At 34.5% G+C, this 23610-nt stretch overlaps 2 protein-coding genes across 2 annotated transcripts; both read left to right on the forward strand.

Annotated features, from left to right (window-relative positions):
- The first annotated feature begins 471 nt into the window (after positions 1-471).
- LOC135694536 (protein YIPF1) lies at positions 472-10344 on the forward strand. Its single transcript, XM_065213324.2, has 12 exons — positions 472-527; positions 739-835; positions 2165-2287; positions 3033-3052; positions 3505-3585; positions 4786-4873; positions 5578-5688; positions 6588-6742; positions 7229-7295; positions 7896-7948; positions 9052-9114; positions 9697-10344. The coding sequence occupies exons 1-12, from the start codon at positions 498-500 to the stop codon at positions 9793-9795; spliced, it is 987 nt and encodes a 328-aa protein (XP_065069396.2). The 5' UTR covers positions 472-497; the 3' UTR covers positions 9796-10344.
- A 5924-nt stretch (positions 10345-16268) lies between these two features.
- Positions 16269-23467, forward strand: LOC135694537 (uncharacterized). The gene is made up of 7 exons (XM_065213326.2): positions 16269-16468; positions 18534-18743; positions 19656-19865; positions 20458-20535; positions 21037-21218; positions 22576-22708; positions 23216-23467. The coding sequence occupies exons 1-7, from the start codon at positions 16315-16317 to the stop codon at positions 23224-23226; spliced, it is 978 nt and encodes a 325-aa protein (XP_065069398.2). The 5' UTR covers positions 16269-16314; the 3' UTR covers positions 23227-23467.
- Positions 23468-23610: the final 143 nt, after the last annotated feature.

The raw sequence follows: 23610 nt of genomic DNA on the forward strand, positions 1-23610 counted from the left end.
TTTTTCTGCTTTTTAAAAGTTTGTAAATTATATTTAAACATTTCTTTTGTCTAAGTAAGACACATTTTTGGAAGTTATGCATATTGATAATTTTTTTAATACTAACTGGCCTAATATAAGATGGTGACTGAATGAGTGGTTGACCACCGTCCCGCCTTTTTGCTGCACGAGTTACAGAGACTTTTTCATGAAAATTGTTTTTCTTTCCTAAAATTCTTTATAGTCAATTTTTCCACTTATCTGTTAGAAAGTGGATTTGTATTAAGATAACGACTTTCCAAATAACACTGAATATATGTTGATAGTGATAATGCATTACTTCATTCTTCAAGTTTATCAACTAATAAATTAGAAATTATCTATGCGGTTATGCGCTATGTGGCTCTTAGTGGGACTAGGGTGCCTTCTTGACATCCACCCCTGATTTCAAAGCGACCTCCACTCGTAATCGTGGGATAACAGCAGCAACAACATATCATTTACGTGGAAAGAAAAATATGGCGGCACCAAAATACTCTGCAATTCAAGTAATAATAGCAACTTGCTTTCTGTTTTCAATAATTTTTTAAACACTTTTAGTTCGAAAGACAAACATTATTGACGGGAATTTGCTGCTGCAGTAGAATGCTTGCAAACATTGTTGCAATTTTATATGAAACATTTGAAAGTAAATACAAAATAGGCCTCTCTGTAATGTTCACATTTAAAAGTCAGGTGTTTTTGCGTTACATCTTGTAGTTGGATGACTCTGAAGAAGACGAAGAGTTGATTGTAAGTGACACTGTACTATTAAAACAAGAGCTGCCAAAGGCAGGGGATGATCTGCAATTTCATGGTGAGTGTAGACTTTCATTTCAAAAGCAAAGTTTTTGGTTCAATGAATCGGGGTTTCTTAAACTGTTCACTCTGCTAGCTAAGTTCGGTTAGCTGAGTATTTTAGTGTATGGCTGTTTTTCTAGTATAAGAAACATTTTGGTAGTCCATAATTGGTCCATTTTATCAAAGATGGACATTAATGTCATGCTATAGCCCTCAACTGAGCACTACCCTATCCAAGCTAAGTAAAGCCAGTTTTGGAGTAGGTTAAGTGGTGCAGCAGTGTGCAGGAGAAAAGGAAGAAATAAGGGAAATACATCTTTATATTGAATATGCGTCTATTTAGAGGGGGGCTATTTCGAGTTGTTTTTTTCATGCAAGTTTGTTCTCAACGGGCTCTGTTGGTGCCCCATTGAAGAATTGGATATTCTTCTGTGCCCCCTCATTCTTGGTCACTAAACTTGTGTTTTGTATGAATTTTAAAGATATAATCAATCATATAAAAGACAAAGTTTAGGCCAAAATGTACAGAGGTCTGCATTACTCTGAGAATCCTCTATGTCTGACCCGGGGGTGCAGGCCCCCGCGTGTCTCCCACAACCGAGCTATAGTACTTGGGGAAGTGGTGGATTTGATTTTCAGACGGCTTCAATTAATAACAGAGACTGATTGCAACTCCCAACTGCTATTTCATAAAAAAATCCCCAATCAATGCTCGTCATAAACAAACGCAACATTTTAGTTACACGTGTTCATTTTCATTACACTGATTGAGACTGGTTTGAATTAAATTTGATGGAACTTGTTGAATCATTTTGTTTTGATGGAAATAATTTGAAGGAATGAACTGGCTATATTTTGTTATTGCTAGCGGTGAGCTACGCAAATGTCTTTCATGTACCGCTGATACAACATGGCCGCTTGCTGAATAGGGAATTTGAAATTAAGCAGATAGAGATCAACATGGTTGCATCTTCATTCTTGAGTCTTGGTTCACAAACCTGAATGTCTATTGGCCATGAAGCCGCTGTGTCTTGAAATAACTTCCATCTATCATTGAGACAACAACACACTGAAACGGCTTTGGCGGCACTTAAGAACTTAATTTTGATTGACAATCCCTATACTAGGGCTTGACGGTATACTGGGGCACCCTATACTGGGGGAAATGTTAGCAATGTTGTTGCATTTTTGCCACCAGTCTAGTTAAAAGGAATATTGATCTTGTTACATCAATCAAATTTGTTGTACCAATCAAAGTTCATTGGACAAACCATGTGTCTGTTGTACCATTTCTTAATTTGCTAGGTACCCATTTAGGTCTTCATGATATATTCTACTTTGACAGAATATACAGAAGTAGCTCTACTACCAAATGCTGAAGGCAAAGAAAAGTCAAAAGCAGAAAAAACCAATGATGACATAAAGATACCCACAAGAACAACATTACTTGGAGATGAATCTAGCGATGGTCTGTATTACTTGCTAATTCCAGAAATACATTGTATTGGTTTATATATCAGATAAAGATCATTGCAACTTTTAGTTACATCCTAGACATGTTTGATAATTTTGTTTTAAGCTTGAAGTGAACAGAAACAATTAGCTTTTGGTTTGACAACAGAGTGCATGCTTTAGTTTGTTGCACAGGAGAAGCAGTACCACAAGTGAAAAAAATATTAAACAAATCTAGTATATTTGCATTTTTGTCATAAATTACAAAATTCTCACAATGTATTCTCATCAAATACTCCTGGTATAAGATGTCTTGTAAATAATATATTCTTGTGTTAAAAATTTGAAAATTGCTTTGAAAAAAGCAAACAAACTCGTTTTAAATCTATGTTCTGATGTTTTAAACACTGAAAAATGTCAGACAAAAAGCTTTAGTTTACTCAAATGTTTGCTTTTTTCAAAGCCATTTTCAAGTTTTGTACCACCAATAGATTGTTGTTAAGAATTCTTTTAGAGATTCTTAAACATTGCTTTCTGACCATGTTTTTCTTAAATAAATGATACAAAATTATACATGTAATTTGCTTGGAAAGTCAAAAGGATGTTGTATACCTAAAGATATTTTATGATTTGAGTGTAAGTTGTTTTTGTTTTTACTTGTCTCCTCAAAATCTTAATTTCAGTAAAGGACATCTGACATCTTTTCTTTATTCAATATCTGATATTTTCTGTTTATTGATACTAATATTTTGTTCCTGTAGATGAAAATGACAAAACTGAGGTAAGTGCCATGGAGATTTTTTGTTTATGTGCATTGATTAAAAGTAGTGGATATTAAGATGGAAAAATATTACCCCCTATTGCAAACCAAGATCAGCTACAAAATAGATTACAAAGAAGCTGGAAGTAAAAAATGGTCTGTCTATGTCTGCACTGCTCAGAAAATTTAGCACTATGTTCCCTGAAATTTAGAAATACCAACTCTGTAATGTAAAATTGTTATACCAACTTCTTTATATATTCAATGGTTTTTAAAAAGGCAAAAATTATGAAGTATCATCATCATTTTCATATTGGTTTAACATCCTTTTTACATGCTAGCATGTTTGGACAGGGTTTAGTAATTGACTTTCAAGCTGAAACAGATATAAGCATTTTGCCTGACAATTTTCTTCATATAAAACTTCAGAATATATCCTGAATAGTCTGGGAAAAAACTCTTATTTTCTCAAGCTTCTTGCTGGACAGAAGAAACAACCATCATTCTGGACATTTGAGTATTATCAGAAATTCTTTGATGTTGATACAAAGCAGGTATTTGTTTACTTTCCAAGAGTTTAGATGTAAACCCTTTATCTGATTTTGATTTGCAATTTTTTAGTCTGATCTAGAAAAAGGCCTGGTAAAAGAAGTACATTTCATCATGTCACATGCAGGGTGCAGTCTGAAAAATTAAAATATGATTTATAAAATGCCTTGTTTTAAATAATCTAAAACTTGAATTCAAACATTAATGCAAGCAATCAGTTGAATTGGCCAAATTCAATTTTCGTCCTAAGTCTTAAGATGTATAAAACTTATTGTGATTTGCAGTTTTGTATCCATGATAACAAAGTGGCACGGTAAAAAGGGCATATACCACCAGGTCACATGCTTTGTGAAGTCTTAAAAGTTAAGATATGATTTCATGCGCTTTGCTTCAAATAATCTAAACTTGAATTCAAAACATTAATACAATCCAACAGTCAAATTTTAAATGAACTTGGCTAAATGGCTTTGGAGGTTTTGGCTTTTATCTGCAAACATCAAGTATTTTAATGACTTGAAAAAGTGCTGAATTTCAGGTGTCTGCCAAAGGCCTCAATTCAGCGTTCAGCAGGCATGTTTGTTGCATATTGCTTTCACTGGTGCAAACAGATGGAATCAGTTATCACAATTGAAAATTTTTGCTTTGGTAGTAGTACTTTCTAGAGCCTGCGTGCAGACTTTACTTTCCGTTGCGAAGGAGAACCTGGCTTATTAAAGGGAGGTACTTAATCAAGGGGGGCGCTTATTCCAAAAGTAGATTTGGTTGCAAATTTTTCATTAATCTTTCTTGTTGAATTGCCTTCCAATTATGTTTTCGTTGAAAAAAATCGAATAAGTGCCCATTTCTGAAAGTTGAAGGATTGGCGCTTATTCGAGGGGTGGGTGCTTATTTGAGGGGGGCTCTTATTTGAGGAGGGCACTTGTTCGAAGCATTACGGTGTCATCTTTGAAAAATGTATTTAACCAAAATCATATGAATTAGAACACAAATTTTACAACAAATTTTGATAGAAAAATCTTTTTTATTAGACACCCCTTTTAACTGCAAAATCAAGTTTATTTTCAATGCAATGGGTTATTTGCTGTATGATGTAATTAATTTCTAATACATTGGTAATAAAAATTCAGCATTACTGTAATTGAAAAAAAACATTGCAATACAGCAGTATATGTTTTTTCATGAATTCTTGTTTTCTTTATTTTCAGGTTTTAAATAGAATCTTATACTCTATGCTTCCAACATATGGACGGAATTTTCTAACAACAAAAGTCCGACCAGATCCAGATTTGTATGGTAAGCTTTAAAGAGTATTTCTCATAATTCTTTTCTTAAAAATTTTATAGTTTCAAGAGCAGTTGAAATCTGTATCTTTTAAGGTACAAATTCTGCCTTGAAGTGCTTGAATTTCTGCTGCTTCTTCTTATTGAGCTTAAAGTTATTTGCTCAAAAGATCTTCCTTAATCTCAAATTTTTGAAAATGTTATCATCTTTACAAAAAACAATCTTTTTGTGGTACAGAATGTAAAAATGGATGTGAAGAAAGGAAGCATTTTCAAACAAACTTATGCTTTTCGTCTGACACTCTTTAGAGTTTGAAACGTCAAAACATAGATTGAAAACTCTACGTAAGGGAAAAATAAATACCCAATTGAGGATTGAGATAGACCAAACTGTCTCTTGCATAGTTTTAGAGAAAATCGCCATCATACAAAGATAAATCAAAATGATAGATTTTCACGTCAAAGTAAAAAATCATCGATTTCCTTTGTACGGTTGAGATTTTGCAAAGAACTATGAAAAAACCACGAATAATCAGAAACGCGAGGACATGACTGTTGAGGTTGCCCAATCAGTGCCGCTTGTGAAAAAATATAAATATCTTTCAGAATGTTTTTTAAAGCCATTTTTTTAATTTTCAGATTAAAAGTGCAGCAATCTACTTTAAATAGATATTATTATTATTATTATTTTCAATTGTGGTTTTTCTTTTCAAATAGGGCCATTTTGGGTTTGTGCAACACTGGTTTTTACAATTGCAATTAGTGGAAACTTGGCAAGCTATTTCGCGTCAGAAGGAGGAACACAATGGGTTTATAATTTCCATAAAGGTGAGGTGTTGTCTATATTAGAATCCACAATGCTCGAGAAGAAAGCTTTTTTGGGTATGGATGCTGTTTTCAAACCTTCCTGTGCCAGCTTTTTGTATGGGCCCGTTGAGGTTGTACAATGTATCTGTCCCTAGCATACACGAGTCCTACACAAGTATTAGCAAAAAGAGGGAAGGCAACCGTACAATCTGCAGGTATTGTTATCGCAATGCTTTGCTATAACCCACTAGAGCTACGTAGCACAAACAGTTTAACAACCAGCCTACGCAAGTACTAACATGCAATCGAACATTATAGATCTTGTTGGAACTATAAGAGAGAAATGTAGAGGGACCAAAAGACACGTCCATACACTTTCATTGATAAACAATCGCTACCCGCTGATTATAATGAAAACCTGTTTCAAAATGTATTCCATCACTCTCGTCGTTACTATTGGCCGTCAGAAAAATATGCTCCTTCCAAACTCAGTTGACAGAATCTCGCCATGCTGAAATTTTGTTTCAGCTATGTTTTTCATTCCACAAAATAACTGCACTTTTGTAATTATGATAGCGCAGAACCAGTTTGTTCTTTTAAGACGCTCTTTAACTGGTTGAAATTTATTATTTGTTTGAGTAAAATTGTCAAGATTGGTTTAAAAACATTAGAGAACATGAGAGAGTCAGGTTTGGAGGTGAGTGCACACCCTGCATGTCGTCCAAATTGGTACTCTCATGCTTAAAGCGCTTCCATTTCAGGTTATATCAACTAAGGGCTACGATAGTGTTTTGCACGTTTTATTCTTTAAGCATTAATCCTTAAAAGATTCCTCTCCCCCAGCAGAAATAAGCAATGTTTGATGCTTAGGTAAACTGTCCCTTCCACTTGCTTTATCAACTGCATCTTCCCAACCCTAGTTACGTTCGCTGCCTTCGTCATATATGGTTATGCATGGCTTGTCCCGTCAGCTGTTTGGGGATTGTTGCTATGGCGAGGAAATCAAGCTGGCTTTCTGTTTTTAGAAATTGTTTGTGTTTATGGCTACTCCTTGTCAATATTTATTCCAATATCGGTGAGTTGCATTTTTGAATAACATAACTCCATTTCGAGAGCTTTTCACAAATGTTATTGTTTTTTAAATTATGTGATCAGAGGTATGAAACCATGCAGCCTTGTTGTTTGGGTGTTACAAATGAGACTTCCATTTGTAAACAGTGCCCATAGATGCTTGACTCGAGAGTCTTATGCGTCCTTTATGATTTCCTTTAGAATTTTCTTTTCTTTTTTTGTAATTAATTGTTTACTAATTTTGAAGATTCTTTGAAAAAAAATTATAAAAAGGATGCCATTAAGTGTGATATTCCTAATATTTCCTAAAAAAATTCTCAACCAAGCTTTTTCTTTAATTTTTCTTCTGTTTCATCTTCAGCGCGAATGTCAAAGTGAAATTTTCCCATAAAGGGGTGCATATAAGCCTTGCTGTTTATATAAGTAGTTCAAAAGTGGATATGCAATCAGCTCTTGCCATTTCTGTGATTGCAAAATTCATTTTTTGTAGATTCTTTGGGTTTTGCCTCAAGACTGGTTAAGGTGGACCCTTATGATCGTCGGTGTCATTTTATCAGGTAGACACTTCAGTCATTTTTGTTCTTGTTTATCTTCTAATTTCGCGAATAAACCGTCTGCACTCGACGGGTGACATTTTCTTGGCAACTCTATGTAAAACGCAATTTTGCTAAAAAGATATAATGTGCACTTTAATTTTGCTATCAAATGTGTAATGGGTAACATTAATATCAGATTTCATTATTTAAAGAGCATTGATTCTCTAGAGGTAATTAAAATCAATAACATGCATGGTGCAGTTTCATTAGAGAACGTCTTTCTAACGTGTTTGTTCGTTAATATACAGTTCACTATTGTTTAGAAGCATAATTATCTCTTTTCTGAGGGGCAAAGCATGGTTGCGAAAACCAGGGGCTCAAGATTTGGCCTTGCAAATAGATATGCAAAAATCTTCCGAGGTTTTCTATTTGCCTCTCCACCCCTTGGATTCAACCCCTTAAATAACCCTTAAATTGCATACTCCTGCTGTTAATTAAATCCTCAGATACATTTAATTAAATACAATGCTTGTTCTATTTTTTAAATTGTTAGTCATTTCAATGCGGAGCTGAATCTCTTATAAGCAACTCCACTTTTACGGTTACCAATTTTATTTTTAGGATCGGTCCTTTGTCTAACTTTCTTCCGAGCTGTTGAAGATGATGATCGGAAGGTAAAAGCTGATCTCTGTTTTGTTTATTCAATATTTTAAGCACCGTGCTGGTATTTGTATTTCTAAATTTTATTTCTATTATCTGTTTGATCAATTTTCAAGCTTTTTGTTATCTTTATATCATTTTCTTTTTTATAAACGACAGATAATGGACTGGAAAGTTCCATCATCTAAAAAAATTTAAGTCCATAATCAAAAATAATTTAAAAATAGATCTTAGAAAAATATGGCTTTTTATCAAGGCTTATTTACTCAATATCATTTTGGTTTTGACCGATCGTTTGCATATCTTACACCTTTGATGATTGAAAAACGCTCGCGTCCATTGTAATATGAATCTATTAATTCTACTTCAGCCTATATAAAATAATTTTTCAGCATTTCTGTAGATGTTTGCTCTTTCTAAAACTTTGCTCAGTTTGTGAATTCGAAGATCGGAACCTTTTATGTATTGAATGTTTTTTGGCAACTATGACAACACCAGGTTACCAATCAAGCTTTTCTTCTATACAACAGTTTGCATTCTCATTTATGCAAATATTTTTTTAAAGAAATGTGCATATTGGTTTTAAATGATTTTTTCACAAATTGCATCGATCTGGCAACTTCTTTTAAGCATTCAGAACATTAAAAGGAATTTTGAAAGAAAAGCAACCAATTTTTTTAATAACATGATTGGTTATCTCACAATTTTGACTGCATAATTGTATTGTATTATCAGTTGATATTGTTGTTTTGCCTTGAAATACAACGCCAATTGCGTAGTAATTTATCGTCATATCATTTCTTTTATATATCAATTTTAATTGATGGCCTCATTGTAAAAAAATACACCAAATTCTTTTCTTTGTAACCCTTTTCAGGTTAGAATTCACCATCATCTTTCAGTCCGAATAAAATTTTCATATTTCCAAATTCTATTCTAAAGTCAAAAATGTCAAATACAAAAATATCTTAAATATTTTCCAAATCAGGTTGTGAGTTGAATTTGTGCATTATCAAACGAGTCTCTCATTTCGCAAAGTCTTATTGAATTCCGTCCTAGTAACAGACTCTTAATTCGTAAGGGAACTTTTTGTTTACAATATGTCATCAATTTGCAGGTTCAAGCATGCACATTAGTCATTATCCTGTTATTGCATTGCGCAGTTGCAATTGGATTCAAGGTATTTTTGCTGATTAGTTTTATAACGAGTTAAAATTCTGGAAGCACCCAATAGGCTTCCTTGAACAAGGCAAATAGCAGTGTTCAATTATTTGAATTTTCAAAAAAACGGAATTTGTTCCGAAAATTCAAGTTGTTATAAACAGGGTTTGTTGTACCAAGTGAAAATTTTCTTATTCAAATAAATAAAAAGTTTAAAGTAGTTGCTTCATTCGCTGCATTCATTAATATCCAAGATCTAATTTTTCGGACGCTGCAACATTTGCATAAGTTCTCTTCCGAAAACTAAAAACATGAAAGTTTATGGCATTTATTGCACTTTAATGAAATTTCTGCTTACCATTCTTCAAAGAGTGCTCGCACTTAGCGTGAAGCTACGATGAGCAACTTAGAACTGTCCTGTTCTATACACCAAATAACATTTATTTCACTTTATAAGTTATTGAAGTTTGTTTGTAACATCCATAGCTTACATTGTGATTTCAGTCCAGTAGCAGCCCATCTTTCTTCATTCTGCATTCTCAAAATATCTAGTCTCTTTGTTCATGTTTTGTTTTTGAGTTCACTCGATTTTTCTTTTCAGCTGTACTTCTTCAAGACACGAGCGGTTGCTGTTAAACAAATAGTGAATGAAATCAGAACAACAACCCGCGCCTTTACTACTTCCTCACGCTACGTTTGAATAATGCCTTTAAACTGAAACTATCGCATTTGTAATTACAGTAATTAATTATCAGGTTAAGATATTGTTAATACAGTGGAAGTAACGAGCTCTGAAGAGAACCAGAAAATAGTTCGTTATATCGGGAGTTCGTTAAACCGAGAGAAAACGTTTTTTAGGTTTTTTAGCTGTACACGCCTTAAGAAACCTTCGGTGTGCCTGTTTAGACTGCAACTTCTGTACACATTGAACTCCAAAAAACCAAGCTGAGTTCAAATAATACTACTTGCTGATTATTAAAAACTATAATCTTTATTTTCTCCTTATGATTTGGGACCAAGAGATTGGCAAAGCTGGTATCACTTCACTTCTTTTAGCCTTCTTCTGCTTCTCCATCTGGGTCTCTCAATTAAATCTTGTCATCACTCATTGCCAATGTCTCATATGTAAGAAGGTATTCGTTAGTGTCAGTGTATCCATTCGCAGTAATTTCTGAGGCAATCAAACTTTCATCCCGTGCTCTGAGCCTTATCAGCCAGTGCTTCAAATGTTTCACCAACATGTTTTGCCGATGACAAAAATAGTTTCCCACAAGAGAAAGTGGTAAATGAACTTCAAAAAATAAATAAACGAAAATAACAGATGAACAATTTATGAAAAGTTCGTTATATCGAGAGTAATTATGATGAAGGAACCTAAAAATTGGTTCGTAATAACAAGAGTTCGTTTATCCGGGGTTCGTTATACTGAGAGACTTTGTAAGGAGTTTTGTTAGGCAGAATCCAAGGAACTGGACATTTATATCGTTATACCGGGAAGTTCGTTATATCCGGGGGGTTGGTTATATCTGGATAACACTGTAGTTGCTTCAATGTATGCAAAATCTTCAGTATTTTCTTCCTATATCCTGGTGAAATTTTGAGCCTGTATACAAGTTCTGCCCGATCTTTTTCAAAATACTGCGAATTTCTTTTTTCGATCTTTTTACAGTGGCCATGTCCTTGTTGTTACCTCTTACCTCGTTTTTGTCGTGATTGTTTCATCCTTTGCTCTTTTTTGACACTGCTGGCAATAACTGCTTCAGCTAATACCGCATCACATATACAGCATCCCATTTGTTCTAATCTAATTATTCTAACCAGGGGCGTAGCTAGCGGTGGGTGTATGGGCGGGACACCCCCTTCCCAATTCTTCATGAGTTGGTCGGTAAATTTCTAGTTGGTGCAAAATTTTCCTGGATTTTTGGTAAGATCGTCTATCAGTAGGTAAAATAGCACCCAGATTTATCTTTATCCATGTCTTCGTCATTAAATTTTTCTACTTATGACCCTTGACTCCCTAGTCTGGAAGGTCAAGCTACGCCACTGATTATAATGTTGTTTGCCTCCATTTCCCTTTTTTTGTTTTTCGCACTATCCGAAGAAAAAATCCCTTTTTTGCAATCAATACAACTTATCTTGATGCAACAGATAGTAAGTCTGCCGTAATACACTCTTGTAAGTCTGCGGTAATAACCAGTTTCTTGATGATGTTTTATGATCACTTTATTTTAAATTGCGTAAGTCATCTAGAGAGTTGCAAAGACTTAAAAATCTTAATTTACAGACAATAGCTTAGTTCATGTTAAAAGTTCACTTTTGAGAAATGTTTTCATGAAACAAGATTTTCCTTTCTTTGCCGTTGCAGTTTACCATGTCAAGATAAAGTCCTGTGTCGTGACTTGAACAGATACGCAGCGAAAAAAGCTGAATTATAAAACATCATTAGAATTCTTCCCAACAATCAATCATTGTGAAGATCAAATGATAGTTGCGATAGATCTTTAATGCAAATGAAAGATTTCTCAGAATGATGATAAATAGCCCTCTAGTATGAAACTTTTTTCACTTTCTTTAGGCTCTTTTAATAATTCTTTATTCTTTGCTTCTTTGACATGATAAAGTTAATATTCTTGCGTTATATCATACAAATATACAAATCAGTCATTATGGGCCTAGTTTTTCACTTTCTCTTTCTGTCCATCGATTTTATTGAAATCATTTTCGCTACCTGCATTAGATTGTGGCTGTAAACTGAAGAAGCACATTCTTACCCTCTGACTTTTTGTTTTAACGTTTTCAAAGATAATCATAATAATAACAACAAATATTTCAACAGGATAAAAGCTTCAACAAAAATATTGCTGATTTCAATGCCTGTCCTGCTTAAAAGAAATGTTAAGAACCTAACTTACAATTTTATAACTATGAAAAACATTACTAAAGCATTTGCAAGTTTCTGAAACCGTTAATATAATTGCTAATTATATTAATAAACTGATAATTGCATCTTGACGTTACTTACAAATTTATGAATAATCCTTTTGCAGAATTTTCTGTTCTATTTTCCTACTTCCTAATCGACCTTATCTTTTTGTCGCATTTGTTGGATGAGTTACTGTTGCAACTGCATATATAAAAAGGTTTATATACAAGGCATACTTTATTTTAAGTAAGCGTTATTGAAGGATTCAAAAATGTGTTTTAAATTAGCAAAACATACTTAGAAAAAGCATTAAATGGCCGTGAACTTAGTTTTAAACCATAGAATAAAGTCACTAAGCATCTTGTTCTTTCTGCATGTCTCATACCCTGCTTGTTCCAAACCATGCATAGAAGTTTGCTTTTGGCACTTGACTTGATCTATCTGACACTCATTCCACATACTTCACCTTTAGGATTGGTTGAAGCTGCACCTCTTTCTCAGACACATCAAAACAAGTATATATGATGTTGCTTCCATTTGCAACTTCATTTCTCATTCTTGTTATTTATTTTTTTACCATAGAAATTAAGCTTTCTTTTATGTTCTTTATTCAAATCATTAACCCTTTTCTTGATAACTGAATTAACATAACTCTGCTTTCTTTTCACCAAAACTCCAGCTTTCTCTTTGCTTCTTTTGTTTTTTGCAGTTGCATCACCACTTATGTCTTTTTGCTCTTTTTTAACTGCTCCTTTTCTGGTACTTCCTACCTTTTGTAATGATTGTACCAAAGGCATCTTTCCACCAGTGCCGCTTCTTACTATCTCTATCTTGTTTTTATCAACCTTCGCGTTTACTCTCTGCTCCCCCTCTTCATTTACCTTTCGAATCTTGCTCCTTTCATTTGAATCCTTAACTTTCATCCCAGTATTCTTTTGTTCCCGTTTATCACCTACATACTTTTCAACGTATTCTCTCAAACCTTTTTCATTACTGTGCTTCTCGTCTTCCTTACTATTTGTCTCTTTCACCATTCCATTTTCATCGAGCTGTTTTTGCATTTTCTCATTTGCTGGCAATTTCCATTCGTTTTGACATTTGATTTTTCATTCAATTCATCACTGTTTTGCTCAGCAGATGCTCCTTCCTTTCGCTCAACTGTACTCTCCTTTTCATCAGAAGAGCTTTTGACCTCTCTATTGAGTTGATCCTGTTTTATTTCGGCATTTGAGCGATTAGCTGGATTGCCTTGATTACCGCTTCGCATCGAATCATCCATCATCACTTCTTTGTTTTGATTACTGTGTTGATCTTGATCAGAATCATCGACCTCCCTGTTTTCTCCCTGCTTTCTTTCATTACCCTCCTTGATTTTATCATCTTCTAGCACTTGGCCCAATTCCTCTTTACTCTGTTCTTCGTCCATAACTTTCTCCCTGGTTTTCCCCACTGTCAACATTCCAGCAGTTACATGCCTATCTGAACTTTGATTCACTTTTTGTGATTGCTGATTTAAACCTTTTTCTTGCTGTTTACCAACTGCGTTTCGTTCCTCGACTTCTTTTTCTCTGTCAACATTTCTTTCAGACTCTCTTGCAGCCATTTCTAGCACTTGTTTTTCTTGATCAAAACGATAGTTTTCTTTGTGTGCTATAAACTTGGCCAAGTTTCTAATCTCATCGTCTGTTAACTTGCCACCGCTGCCTTCTCGCTCTTTCTCACTGCTACGGTTTTTATCAAGTTTTGTAAACATTTCTTTGCGTTTCTTCTTTAATTTGTCTTCTATTTCCCCCTTATGTATGGCGTCAAACTTTCTGAACATATTTTGCCATCGTGATTTGATATCTTCTCTTTCATTCAATTTCCCTACTGCCAAAGCTTGCTTTTTGCCTGGTAATTTCCCAATACTTGTCTTCACATCATCCAAATCACCTTTTATCCTGGGTAGCAGAACACGAGACTTCCTTTTTCGTCGAAGTTGAGCCTCTAAGTGATCAGAAAAATCCGATATCGATTTATCCGACGCCATATACAAAAAAACCAGAGTCCAAACTCCCAACATTAGTATTGTGACCAAAGTCACTGGTTTCTGAACAAGCATTTCGTATTGGTGTTCCAGTTTTCCTTCAACTTCATGATTATTAGTTACATCTTGTCAAGAATATCTTTGCACAAAAGCAAGCGATCGCCGCGACAGACATCTACGTGTGTTTTTGCCTCTTTTTGGAACTCCAACGTGTTCTTGGGTTCTTTAGAACGAGGCTTTATTGTCTTAATGACTTAATGAGACAGTGAACTAATCGTTGTAAAAATTGCTGCTGGAACTCTGTCCAATCAAATTAGCACTTTTCTTTTTCCTGTCTTCAACGAACTTTTTTCTTCGACACTGTGGCTAAACTCTGCCTCCACGGTTAAATCTTCTTTCTTGACTCTTAAACATCACTTCCGGTTGAATCTTCGTTGTTTAATAGTTTGTCGTCTCTTTGTACGGAGAAAAATTTTCACAGTTCTCAGGTCTGCTATTTTATGCAGCCACGTGTGTTGTGTTGAAAAGTAAAATTTTATCCGCTTCATAACAGTAACCTAGCAACGAAACCAGACCATTGAAATAACACTGCATTTCGAGCACCTGTGAATTTGCGAATTAACGGCCAAAAATTGCAAACATGTTCATTATTATGGTTGGAGAAGGTACAAATATTCATTCAATAACTGGCTTTTAATGTTTGTCAAGGTTTGGTATCCTTTTTTTCAGGATTTGTTAAAAAGACACAATTTTTCATCAATTTTTTCTTTTGTAAAGAAAAATAAGTATCTTTTGGCAATTAAAATCTGAAAGTGAAAAAGCGCTTTAAGTTAAGCAGCCCAACCATACCTAATCTTGTCCAACAAGATTACTGTGTATTTCCACAAAAGACCCGAACTAATTCTACCTCCTTCATTCCTCGGACCATCTTTCATCTCTAGTTGCTCCTTCAACCTCTGTTCTGTAAAATAGCCTATCTTTTAAAGCTCACAAGCTTTATAGCACTTCATCAACTGCTCCCTCTGGTGTAATTTTCTCTTTCTTCCTTTGTTCTCTTGTAATAGATATTATCGTTATAAATGCGACGAATATGAAAGTGGGTTTTTGCTCATGCAATTGGTTTTAAAGCTGATCACATGCATACTCTAGTGCTTTTTACGGGTAGGTTTCTGGACAAATCTTCCTTCAAATAGGACAAGTCAATTTCCAGTAAAAAATCGTGGTGAAAAAATCAGAAAGACGTTTCAAGATTGATACACTGGAGAAAGGGGGCCTTTATTTGTTGCAACAAGAACTATTCTTTAAGTTTACAAGTCTCTTCAGCTTTATTTTTGCCTTATTCATACACTGTTTATTCTATCTAATTTTTAGATTAAAATGAATCAGCTGATTAAACAAGCAAAACAATTTTAGAGTGCAGTTTCGCGCAATGATCATTTTCCCAAGAAGAAAACAAACAACACACAATACAACTATTTGTGCAATCTCACTTTCGTTTCACCTCCCTCCCTCCACTTCATTCATTTGCTGTTCATATGCTGGTCATACATTTTCATTATATCAATAATTAGTACTTGCAAGATTTCTTTGTAACTGGCAATAGCCACAATGCGTTTTGTTGGCGCAGGTAGATAACGCCTCGGAATAACGTCTAGTTGAATCAAATCGAGATTGATGCACCACGAATAACACCAAATTTGAAATAAATACTTCCGGGGAATGCTTGTCTATCTTTCCTTGTATGGAATACTCTAAATTAGAGTTTATTGGTTGGAGAATTGCCCTTAAAGAAAGAAGCTTGAAAATGGAATCCATTAAAGTCAATTTTTCAAGACCTTATCTTTCTAAAGATTTGCCATAAAACTTGAAGAGCGATCAAAAATTGCAGTCCATTATTGAAAATTGTACATCAAGACACGGGAAAATGCTTCTTCAAACATATGGACAATTTGTGCACAATTGATCTGACATATCCCTTTATTTATACGAAAAACGTCAGATGGTTCAATGCAACGAAAAATTTTCTGATTTATGCTTGGCTAGAGCCATAAAAATTGAATATACACCCTGTATTCAAAATTTTAATGCAGGGACAAATAAAAATACGAAAATATTGAATTTGAACCGTAAACCAACCTTAGTCTGTTTCAGTATTCCGAAGTCCACACTCCAGATTCATCGTTCCGGAGTTTAAAGCCTGCCATCTGATAAACTGGTTGATAGTGAACAAACTTGAGAGTGATGCTAAAATAGCTTGTCAATCAGAAGTAATGCGCTTCACCATGCAGGTCGTTTTACTGACGGCCGTTTTGGCCCTTGGCCTAAACTTGCATGTCATCAACGCATGGAGAAGAAGAAGAAGAGTGAGCCAGGTGCGAGGCGCTAAGGAATTAGAGACACGGAAGAAGCGAGATCTTCTCTCAGGTGAGTTTCAACCATTATCATCAGATGTCTCTTTGGTGAAGATCAGCGTTACTGCTGTTCAAGAGCCAAACGGAGTCGTTTAGTAGATTTTAGATAATCAATTGACTTCGAAGTAATGATCTTCTTTTATGAAAATAATTCGTTGGTCTTCCTTTTGCATTATAGCGCATTCATAGTGAAATTGTCGTGACAGAGCCTCATTCAAGAGTTTGAACAGTTATGATCCGTTCTGAGGCACTGGTCTCGTGATCTAGATACATATTGTAAGATTTTAAGAATATGTTTGTGGAAGTTTGTGAGATGCATCAATAGCACAGGTTTTCATTCTCGGCTCCTTTCGATGGTCAGGTAAGCCGATATGTGTTGTGGTTCTTTGTTCTGTGAGTTTTGACTTTCTGTAGAAATAGCAAGATGACCGATTTTAGTAATACACAAACAGCCATTCATATCTTTGCTATGATAAGGCCATCAAGCGTTGGTTTAGAGAACTTTTCAGGGAAGATTTTTCATGATTTCGTTCCAAAATATCTTGTTTATAATTCAAAAAATATAGTAACATGTGTTACAATATTTTTTTGATATCATTTAATAAGAATATGACTTTAAATTTAAGTGAATTTGTACGAGCAATATGAGAGCGAATCTTGTTTTTTAAAATTCCCTCCTAATTTCCTCGTACAATTTTACTTTTATTTTAAGTTTTATTGCCATTTTATATTGTATAACACGGGAACTAATATATTTAACGAAGTATGTGATACATGATTATTGTTTTCAAGACCAAAGTATTCATGCATAGAAATTTAACATGAAAATCATTTGCCCGAGTATTCATCAAAGTAAGATTGATAAAGTCTGACAAGGGCTTCTCTAGGTATGTTTTTGCTGAAAGACTGCACGAAGATTGAGAAGCTTTCTATTTTTAGAAGCGAAAAAGCGAAAGCAAAACACTTGAATATAATTTTCATCCGGTAAATTTTAAAATTGTGATAGGTTTTATACAAAATCTATAAATGTTTAGACATTTTGCTTTGCTGTGAAGATTGGAAGGAACTGGAGTCGAAAGTTTCTTTTCTTTAAATTATTTTGATCCAAAAACATAAACTAGTTGCATCTCTTTAGTTTCAGGTACATTGCTAAATTTATAGGTATTGATAATGCAAAAATAAAAGTATTGTAGGTAGAATAAGTGCGTGAAATGCTACGAATTCGTTTTAGACCTGCAGCTCTCAGCTATCACATCAGTAGTGTGTTAGTTACGAAACTCCAGCTTCGGCCATCTAAATGTATAATCTTTGTTTGTTGCTATAGATTAAGCAAACAATGAAAAAAAATTTTTAGAAGATTGTGAGTATTGTCAGCATATGCCACGTCTGAAATTTCTAGATATTTTCAAGCTTGATATTGCTTTTGAATTTTTTAACGCCTCTTTCCATTCTATAATCAAACAATATGCCAATAGAACATTGCTATCACGATGCAAGGGCCTAACTTGCATGTTGCCATAGAATACATTCTTTCTCCAGCTGTATCTTCAATGACTTGTTCAGATTTTATAATTCGAAAAATTACTAAAAGGCAAGCATTTCTAGCCAATCATATCAAGAGACATTGTCTCCCAATTTTTGCTGTGTTATGTTGTCTTAAACAATGGCTAACCAGTTCATCCTTTAAGTCATTATGTTCCCAAGCTAATTTACTGCTGGCACATAACATGCTGGCACATAACATGCTGGCACATAACATGCATGAAATTGCGATTCCCTTCTTATTGTTCAGAATAGCCAGCACGGCGAAAAAAAGAGACATCTTTATGTTTTCACATAAATCATTGTAACCAGCTTTAATCCAAATTTGACATTATCAGTAAGGCAAAATTAGTACGACAAAATCAGAACACTCATACATAGTCTCTATGACCAGGAAAACCCATTGCCAACATCAAGAGACAGACTTTTTAGTAGAATAGATACCAATTTTTAACATTTAGGGAATGGAGGGGGTGCAAAATTAAATTCAGTCTACCAAAGATTGTATATTTAGCTTCCTCCTCTTTATTCTTCAGATGGAAGAAAATGCTCGATCCATGGAGAATACAGTTTAAAAAGAGGAAAAGTTGTTCCAACTGACAATACAGGGTCGACTGTGACAGGGCTCAAATGCAACAAGGACTTTTGCTGGAAAGGCCACTATTGCTGGCAATGCAAGCTAAGAAGCGGAGGATTGGAATTCCGAGAAGTAATGCCAAGTCAGATAAACAAAATCATATGCAAAGGTAAGTGAGAAAAATCATATTGAGAATTCAACATGGTTTCCTGTTTATTTGCGCTTCTCATAGCAAAGACTTTGCGACAATAGATCTGGTCTGAAGAAAGATGACATTAGAAGACAAGTCAGGCAAACATTTATGTTCTAATGTCATCTATCTATCTGACAGGCTCTCATACCAAAAACATAATCAAACGTAAATAGGTATTTGGGTTGAGAAGAGGCCTACATTTTCTCACACCGCCAAGGTATATCATTTGGCTCTAGATTTATCAGTTACTGTTGGAAAAGAGGAAATGGCATTTGGTGAATTCAAGATTTTGTATAAAGTACAATGTAGTGTGTAACTGGCGCTTTTCTCATTTTGTCGTGGATTTCATGCTGAGATTCAAAATCACACACATTTTTCACATCATTGTAGAAAAGGTTTCCGATTTGTGAAGCTTTCTAGATATCTCAAACTTCTGCTTTGCTTGATAGGAATCATAAATTTCATCAACCATCTCTATATCAAGGCAATAAATTTAGCAAATTTTAAAGCTCCGTGTTTCCTAGATATTTTTCAGTTTTGCCACTGAATTCCCTGAAAATGCATGTAAGAGTCCTGGGATCTAAATGTAATTTTAATCGCAGTCATAGGAGATTGAAGAATTTTGTTGAAGTCTGAGCCCTGTGACCAATTACAACGGTGAACGATTACATGTCAGATACTGTATAATTCATTATACATACGTTATGAGGTTACCAGAAACACCTTAGCACACACTATGCTAAGAAGTCAATTGAATTTGTACTTATTTGTTGATCATCAGTTAGATTATTTTCCAAACTAAACACAGTAACTTAGCGTTTGATGTTTTACTTGTTGTTTGCTTTGTGCACTGAAGTTTAAATTACGTCACATCTCTGATCATTACAGACGCACAGTGCTTGGTTGGAAAAAAGGACACTAGCCTTGAGTACTATAGCAGAAATGACTCAAGATCAGTTCCTCGTGCCAATGGCCCCTTCAGCTGTAACAGCTATCTCTGTATGTCTGACAAAGATTGTTGGAAGTGTCGCTTGAACCACGAAAACGATGATTTTGAGACCGTAAACACAGGAAGAGAGTTCGACAACAGGGTTACTTGTTAGTGCATCCCTATCCTTCACCTATTCTGACGAATTTCGAGTTCAAGCAAACGCTCTTAGCACTGTATATAACTAGAAACTTATCGCATTAAGGCAGTTTTTATGGTCGCCAGAGTGGAAAAGTTCTCGGAATTGGACCTTGAAAGAGAAATATTACGGTCTTGTTTTGTAGGCAGTTCGACACTTTCTTATCAAAAAAACAACTTAAGTCTTGATAATTTATTTATGATAGGATAAAACTGCAGTGATTTGCACCGAGCTTTAGATTTCGTCAAATTGATTTGAAATTTTAAAATCATCACTCAATGCAAAATTTTATTTTCCTTTCCATCTGATAATCTTGAGTAAATCAGAACAACATTTTACATTCAAAGTAAAAATATTTGAATTGCTTAACATTCTTGAGAACTACGGTTTGCTTGTTTGTGCAACAAATCTTGTATACTCTCACGATGCATTTACAGCCTACTTTTAGAACAATGATTGCCCAATTTAGAATACTTACCCCGAGAAGCATCGATTCCCTCTTAGTGATTATATTTTCTTCTTTTAGTGAATATATTGATAAGATGTGTTGATTTGTTTAACAGGCTGCCCGATACCAACAAGACTTGTTCAGCTTCAAGGCAGGAGTTTTGGGGGTCTGAAGTCTGGCAGCTCGTTAGACGGTAAGAACTCTCTAGATACCTCGCCTTCGATGCAAGTACCAGAATTCAAGGTATCTCTGCATACAATGATCCTCACTTGCCAACAATGCTTCCGTAAACAGCCATTGATTATCTTCTGAACTTTGTTAATTAAGAAGAATAAAAGAGGATGAATAAAGAAAGCTGTGGTATTAGGGAAGGCAAGAAAAAACACGAAAGAAAAAGGACGATTGGTCTTTCAATTATTCTCCCTTTCTGTTCGCTTGTTTCTCTCTTATTATATAAAGTGATACATAATGATTCATAATGAGTTCAATTATCAAATTTCGTGTTACTTTGTTCCCTGTCGACATAATTTTGAGTTAGTTTTAAACGTGTGGCTCCCTAAAGTGAATTTTAAATGTTTTACATAGCTTTTGCTGATTTCTTTTTATCCCATCAATCCTATACACATCTTTTAGATCTTGTCTCATGGAAATATATGCTTTGTAATAAAATGCATAAATTTGAATATTTTTACAGATGACGAAGAGAAGGAGCTTGAAAACGATGGATCGTTTATCTTGGCTAATCTTCCGGCCAGGAAGCTGATAACAAACATTGAAGTGACCCACAGAGGACGAAAAAGCCCTGTACAATACACTTTTTCGTATAGTCTTGACGGAGAAACTTGGTTAGAGTATCACGAATTTCAAGATAAGGCTGTAAGTTACACAAAAATTCTTGCCAATTGGCAACCAAAAGTTATTTTCGATAAAGTTACATTTAGTGTATTCTATTGCATCTGAATTAGATATTTTATTCATTTGTTTTATATATTGAATTATTCTTGTTTGAATTTCTTTTGGGATATATAATTGGTTAGAATTGTAACACAATCTAGTTTTGCAAACGAAATCGTTAACTTTTTCTGCCTTAATCATCTTTTGCTGTTTGAAAAATCAGATAATTCTACCTCTCCGATAACAAGCCGTGGAAACGCAATCGGCTATATAAGCTTTACAAAAGCAAGTTCCATTGAATAACTGGAAAAGTGGTGATTTTAGGGGCAGTTTCACGTAATTACCAAAGCGCGAAATTTCAGGTTAGTCTATTGTTAGGGAAAGCAAATAGTTTTCTTTGCAGCCCGTGACGTAACCATTAAATTGCGAAGGCCTGCGTTTGTTCATAGGGTGAAGAGGGTATGAACTGGCCGGGTCTGGAAAAAGTATGGCCTCTAGATTGATACAGGGTTGGAGGGTCGTTATGCGGCGTTTTTTCAAACTTGAGAAGCAGCGAACTAAAACTTTAAAGTGTTTGCTTCTGTCCTTATATCAAGGTGCTGTGTATTGCATGTGAACAATTGTCATTCTTAATAAGGGCTTAGTTGAATATTTTCGTCTATTTCAAATCCTTCATTTTTCATCACATCTAGCCTTTCATGGCGGATAAGCCATTGCGCAAATGTATTGATGTCATAAACATGATTTCTCAATAGCTTTAGATCAGCTGTGCTAACAAAATCTATAAAAAAGCCATTCGGTGCTATTATAATCAATATTTTGAAGTTTTTTATTTGTTTGCTAGAAGTCCCTTACAAACAAACATTGTTATACATTTATGAATCGTGCCGAAATTAGCCTTCTTTTTGCATTTAATGTTTGGCATATACGCGTAGAGATAAACAAATAACTAAAGATGTATAACAAGTTCTGAAAATTAAAAGAGAAATACTTCATTCTTTCTTTATTCTCTTTACACAGTTTGTTGTTATATTCTCGTCATTCTCGCCGAGATTGTGGACAGAAACATACCGCTAGTAAAATTGATTATAAAGAACAAATGGTCTGCTTAGAATGAATCAATGTAAACAACAAAGATACCCTGCTATATATGACGAAAACTTTGCACTAATTATCATTTTTACCAACATTTAACAATAATCGTCCCATTTTGTTTCCTAATAATCTACTTTGCTTCCTGAGAGCTCTAGCAATCTACCAGAATATATTATTTTATCGATTCTGCAACCCAGGCTTGTTATCAAAGGATCTTAGCTTTGATTCAGCATTCTATTGATAGGTGTTCACCAGCACAGCGAAACTGGATGGAAGACGTCACACACTCTTCAAACCAATCATTGCACGGAAAGTCAAAATTGTTCCCTATAATCAGTCCCAGTCTTCTAAAATATCAGTCGCTCTCTTTGGTTGTAGTGAGTATTTTCAATATTTAAATATTGTTTCTTTGTTCTAAGATTAGTGTTTTCAGGTTGATGCTATTAGAATTCTTTTATTCTATTTATTGACAATCGTAAATTTTTTGTGAATACTGATTGCTTTACCTGCGTATATTTTCAATCACATTTTTTTAAAACATTGACTTTTGACCACAAAAGTCAATATGGAACGTGTACTTGGATCAACTAAACGGCGGTGCTTATAAACAATGTACTAGCCTCTCTTTGAAATCGAGGAAGTGATATGATAGCTATGAATAATGATGTTAGTTTTCTGCCTTTCCTAAATTTTTGATAAATGTTAAACCCCATTTTAGTTGATGTCTTTATTACGATGGTCTTCGTTACCCCGGCAAGCATCCGTCATTACTTCTTTTTTGCTTACTCAATAAGGCTTTCTGCTTGATTAATGGTGCATTTAGAAGCTTAGAAAATTTTCCAGATTTTCACCATTTAAGTTTAAGGTAACAAACTTTCTTACAGATATTCATTAGAACACAACTGCATACATTCGAGTCCTGCTATGGAAAATATCAAAGACATTATGTCGATGGAGTTGGGCAAAAAAGTTAGCGGGAAATTTCATTGCAGCAATTGGCAGGATGATTTGAAACTTAGCTATAAGTATATATCCCCCGTAACAATTTATTTAATCCTATCAACTTCATGTATTTATTACTAGATTATGAAACAGCAATAGTGAGTATTTCATTTAATGGAGCAAAATATTTGAAATTATACTTTATATATAGTAATATTCTGCTATTGATAACACCCTTCAAACTAAATGTGTCTCTGATAGATTGTACAATGCCTGCCAAAGTTTCGGAACACTGACATTAAGTTTCAAAGACAAATTCAGCTATCCCTCTCTCCCT

This window comes from Rhopilema esculentum, chromosome 8 (assembly GCF_057945365.1).
Source record: "Rhopilema esculentum isolate cy_ngs chromosome 8, ASM5794536v1, whole genome shotgun sequence".
Classification (NCBI taxonomy): domain Eukaryota; kingdom Metazoa; phylum Cnidaria; class Scyphozoa; order Rhizostomeae; family Rhizostomatidae; genus Rhopilema; species Rhopilema esculentum.